This window comes from Atta colombica, unplaced genomic scaffold (assembly GCF_001594045.1).
Source record: "Atta colombica isolate Treedump-2 unplaced genomic scaffold, Acol1.0 scaffold102, whole genome shotgun sequence".
In the NCBI taxonomy this organism is placed as follows: Eukaryota; Metazoa; Arthropoda; class Insecta; order Hymenoptera; family Formicidae; genus Atta; species Atta colombica.
Genome location: NW_017259187.1, coordinates 1,243,804 through 1,248,974, shown reverse-complemented (window position 1 = coordinate 1,248,974; position 5,171 = coordinate 1,243,804). Strand labels below are relative to the sequence as shown.

Sequence of the window (5,171 nt, the reverse complement as noted above, 5' to 3'; positions counted from 1 at the left end):
ATACGTTCTGATTTAATCTCAAAGTTTATTGCAATTCCAAACTTGGTTTCCGAGTAACCGTCACGCAGCCGATGAACAAATGATACGTTACACCCACGTCCGAAACTGTCTATAGACGCGAACGCACGCAGTCTCATACCGCACGAGGATCCCAAATTAGAGGAATGTCTGATTTACATCTCGAGATATCTCGGATGAAGCTATAAATAATTTCAGTGGTGGAATGTTAATGCGACCCTAGGCCAGAAAGGACTGAACGAATAGTCCGCGGACCTCCAGTCCGCGCTCGACGTCCAGTCAAATTGGAAATACTACTACCATCACTAATCTGTTGTTCCCCTTCACAAAAACAGCGATGAAAACAGTTCACGTTAATCTCACATAGAACGATCGAATACATATTAATAGTCTGAAGTCACACGCGGCCGGTTATCGCGTTGGTAAATACAATTTAAATGATTCACTGCCTTTTTCAAAGAAATATTAAAAAGATCGTTTCATCGTAAGTAATTATGTGAATTAATGACGCTTTTAAATATATCTTTTTGTAACGTAACGTTTAATGAACAGCGAATTACTTGAATATCGCTAGAAATCGCCCTTTTTGAGAATTCCGTTGTGCGATCTATATACACGATGTATCTTATACCGCGGCGATAGGTGAAGATAGCGAGAGAGATGTACGGGATGCGCGAAGGCTGAGACAGGGACAGAATGAAATGTGGAGGTCACACGAGACGAGAGTACGGGGAGGAGACAGGGCGTAGAGCAGGACGGAGGGAGAGTCGAGCTGTCAGAGGCAGAGACGTTCTGGGATGGCCCCCATCCTAGTCCTCGCTCTCGTCGTCCTCCTCGTCTGTAATCGTGGGGGCGGTAACGTAGTCCTGTGCCCGACAGGATCACATCGCCACGCCGCTACTGTACCTATATACCTACGTACGTACACAACGCGTGGCGTTGCCCTGCCTGGCAGGCAAGTAACGCGGACTGCCAATCTCGACCGCCTAACGCAAAATCAAGTCGGAGATTGTCCCATTGTATAACCTGGCGTTCCTCGCTCGCCCGCCTTCGAGAAGCTTGTGAGATAACTGTCGACCTCGTGCGCAGTTACACGCTTCCATCCCGAAGGCGTGGAGGTGAAATGAATGATGTCGCATAATAAATTATTACGTGCAATAATTGATACTAGATTGAGCAATATTGTATCAAATACAATACAAAAAAAAAACTACTTTTCTAAAGTACCTAAAAATTTAGCTAAAAATAATTTTGTTAAATAATTATATAAAACACTCAAGCTGGTTGCTAGAATGTCAATACTTTTTGCAGCATTATCTATTATGCTTTAGTGTCCCACATAATTATTGTGATAGTCCAACAAAATTATTTTCAGATTTGTCTTATTTTCAGATTTTCTAGCTAAATTTTTAGATACTTCAGCAAATTCTTTCCGTAAAAAAAGAATGATGAAAAGAGCAAAAAAAATGGAATATCTAAAATCTAATATATATTATAAAATATACAACTGATTTATTATATACATAATACATCGCGTTGCCCATATCAGTATTTGTGAGATAGACTGACGATTAAAGCGATTAATCCGACAAGTAGTTAATTTTGCTGTATGACTTAGTCATCGCGTCCCCCAAGAACATCCACCGGTAACAACTTTCTTCATGGAGTATGACATATACGCTATGATTACTGGATGAAACAGAATACGGGACGTAATCGATCACAACATTAGAGATATCGTCGAGAGTAACCTGATCTGCGGGGTAAGATAAATAATAAGCCGACAATGTGTATGGTGAGAGGGCCAAGAAATACTTGGCCTCTAATATCTTCTCTATTATTTATAAGGAATTACTTTTTAGGAAGTCCGATATAACTGTAAATAATATTATAATTATAGAAAAATGCTATTTACATATAATTTCATATAATATATAATAATTACATATAATTCATTTAAAAGCATAGGAAATAAAGTATTTTTATATTTTAATTTATGATTTAATCGAACCACTTCAATATAAGAAAAACTAGGATAAATTTATTTATATTATCAATTTAAATTTACAATACATACAGAGCCATTCATGTGATTCAAGTGAAGGTAAATCAATTGTCCCCTCAGAATTCATACGGATTCGCGTTTAATTCGACCATATTTTTCGACGACGTGTGCAAAGTTAAATCATACGGGATTAAAATGAAAGATAATCCACGTCCAAACACAGCGATTCTTGTGCCACAATTTCGCATGCATTCGATCGATTGATCGTGCTTTTCCTCGCTCGCAATCTCAACGCGAAATTAAGATTTTCTCCATATGGAACGAGCACTTTGTGAAATTTCTTGGGATTTCAGAATGGGTAATATTCCAAGTTACAAGATAAGAAAGGGACAAAGCACGGATGCGAAAAAGAAGAAGAAGAAGAAGAAGAAGAAGAAGAAGAAGAAGTCGAATACGTTATATCTCTCCGAGTTCGGAGACGAAGTCCGCTATAATTTCAGCATCGATCATTCGCGAAGCGCCGGTCTTCCGTGCAAAAGCGTCGACGAGTCACAGCAAAACCTACACGCGCAGCATTGCAAAAAGAGTTACCGTACCAAGAACATGGAATACTTTATTCATTTGAACAGGGGTTGGCACAGGAGAAGGGCCGAGGGATGTGTCGGAGCGCAGTCATGTTTCGACGATAGAGTGTATAGAGAGATGCCAATAAATATGTCCCCATCGGACATGCAATATGTATGCCGATGTCTGCCACTCCGCGGATAAGACTCGCGGACCCAATTCACCACGACTTGTCTCCGTTTCTTCCTCTTCATCTTTTTCTTCGTTTTCTTTTCGTTCCCGAGGCCCGACGTCGTCGACGCTGCAAAAAAGGCTTACGCGCGAGCAATCTGATGGACGTATTGAGACGAGATGTACCGCCACGATGATAATAATCAATACTATGCAGGCTTCTTAAGTCGAATCTTGGTGGTCAGATGTTTACACGGAGGTTCTACGTTATCCCGTGACACTTGACGCATGTCCGCGATACTATATTGACAGCACAGGATCTTTTTATCAATTTTAATCCCTAATATATACAATAATTATCCAGTCCTTTATTATCGCGATAGATCAATCGTGTCCCAAATTTTCATCATTTTAATAAATACAAAAATTATTAAGTGATTCTTTAACATATTTAGAAAATATAGTAAGGTTGCATATTTTAAAAAATTGTATATAAATATTATAATTACGTGAGGACCTTAATTTAAAAAAAAAAAGAAATATATACGAATGACTCGAGTGTATTAAGGGTTAAAACACAGACAAAAAATCATTTATATTATATAAAATTATCATGTTGTCAGAATACGCGCACGCGACTTTGATCTAGTCTATGTTTTCATACAATTATAAGAACTTTTTGGAAAGACAATTGGCATAGCATATTTGCAAGTAGAATTTTATCATAATTAACTAATAAAGCAAATATTCCATACAACACAGATTATTCCAGCAATACTGCAATAACGTTACAGCAATAATGCTGCAAGCTTTTGTACTATATATATAGGTATATAGAAAAAAATTTTTTTTTAAATTTGTTAATCATATGTCAATATTTAGAAAGAAACGATCAAGTGTAAACGTGGAATTAAATTAGCGGCTTGTGAGATTGTATATGTCAAGCGGAAGAGTCTGACTTACAAAAACAAAGCAACATTTAAATGAGTCGCGGGAGAAAGAGACTGGTATACCAAAGTTGAGTCCCTTTTTGTCGCGGGTGAAAGGAAGACGATCGACTCTCATCGGGTGGTCGCTGATCGCGACGGATAGACGTCCGATCTGGCAGCAAAACATTCGCTGATCTGGCGTATTAACGATCTCATCAATAAAGCTTTTCTTCGTATCCACACAGACGGTCCTGAGGCCCCAGAAACATGACGCGAATCGATGAACCCTCCCTCCCAGTATCGCCCAAAAAAAATCGCCAATTTGTTGAATGCATTGGCCATAATTCTACGAGAAAAACCAGCATTTCATATGCGTCGGACCCGAAGGATTGAGTATACACGTCGGTACAAATGTCGTGTACAAATGTCGAATCAGACAAAACCCTCTTTTTCGGCTGACATCCATCGGAATTTATATACATCACGTGTACCAATCGCGAGATAGAATAAAAGAGACTTTTTGTAGATTTCTTTATGATAAAAAATCATTCAGAAAAATCATCACTGCAATAATCACTGCTAATACCCATATTACCATAATTTTAACTTCTGGGAATGTCCGTTTTTATCAATGTAAATTTATCAGTTTACTTACTTGACGAATACCATATCGAATATTTGTAATTAGTTTTTAAACAAAAAGTTTGAAAAATTATAATTATCTGTATTTAAGTGTTTGATACATCTTTTTTCAATTTATATTCGTTTACGTGAATAATTTAGATACTATTCTAAGTGACAGTTTATCTTATTGAGTAGTGCAACTATATAGTTACATAATTTTCTAATAAAATCTTAACATTTTATTTTTATAGCTTCCATCCGGAATTGAATTTTCAAATTTGTCATAGTTTCCATTTGGAGTTAAATTTTCAAATTCAAATGGAATTGAGTCCATGATGTCGCGTCTTTTTCTACCTGTGGCTGGGGTGGTGGTAGTGGTGGTGGTGGTGGTGGTGGTGGTGGTTGTTTTATGACATCGAGGTTTACAACAACATTTCTTACTTTTTCTTGCTTTACAAAAGAAGGATTCCTTCGCACAAAACAGAGAACTTCATTATTTTTCGGAAATTCATCGGTAAATGATCATGTTTGAATTAAAACTTACGGATTCCTGGAACATGGCACACACCACAATCGTCAAGATCAAGAATACCACTGATAGTCTCATATTGCAATCTTGTGCTGCTAATGTTTGCACTGTGAATACTCGCGTCGTAGTAGCGGCATTTATACTGTGCCGGTGAATAATAATTTATTCGTTAAGCATTGACAATGAATGTGGTACACACCTGTTTTGCCATTTATCATAGTTCACTGTCAAGTATATTCCGTATAACGAGATAATAACAAAGTATCAATATGTTCCGCATTCTTTCAGGCATATGTCTCTGATATGAAACAATTGTTATACTCACAAGTTC

At 37.4% G+C, this 5,171-nt stretch overlaps 1 protein-coding gene across 1 annotated transcript; it reads right to left on the bottom strand.

Annotated features, from left to right (window-relative positions):
- Positions 1-4,531: 4,531 nt before the first annotated feature.
- LOC108687049 lies at positions 4,532-4,937 on the bottom strand. The gene is made up of 2 exons (XM_018192652.1): positions 4,856-4,937; positions 4,532-4,780 (listed from the first exon to the last, which is right to left on the bottom strand). Exons 1-2 carry the CDS (start codon positions 4,916-4,918, stop codon positions 4,532-4,534), a joined length of 312 nt encoding a protein of 103 aa, XP_018048141.1. The 5' UTR covers positions 4,919-4,937.
- Positions 4,938-5,171: the final 234 nt, after the last annotated feature.

Excerpts from the sequence above, each read along its gene's own strand:
- LOC108687049 (XM_018192652.1), bottom strand. The coding sequence starts at position 4,918 with ATGAGACTATCAGTGGTATTCTTGATCTTGACGATTGTGGTGTGTGCC. Across the intron at positions 4,781-4,855 it reads GTGCCATGTTCCAGGAATCC|GAATCCTTCTTTTGTAAAGC; the intron begins GTAAGTTTTAAT and ends TTTTGTGCGAAG.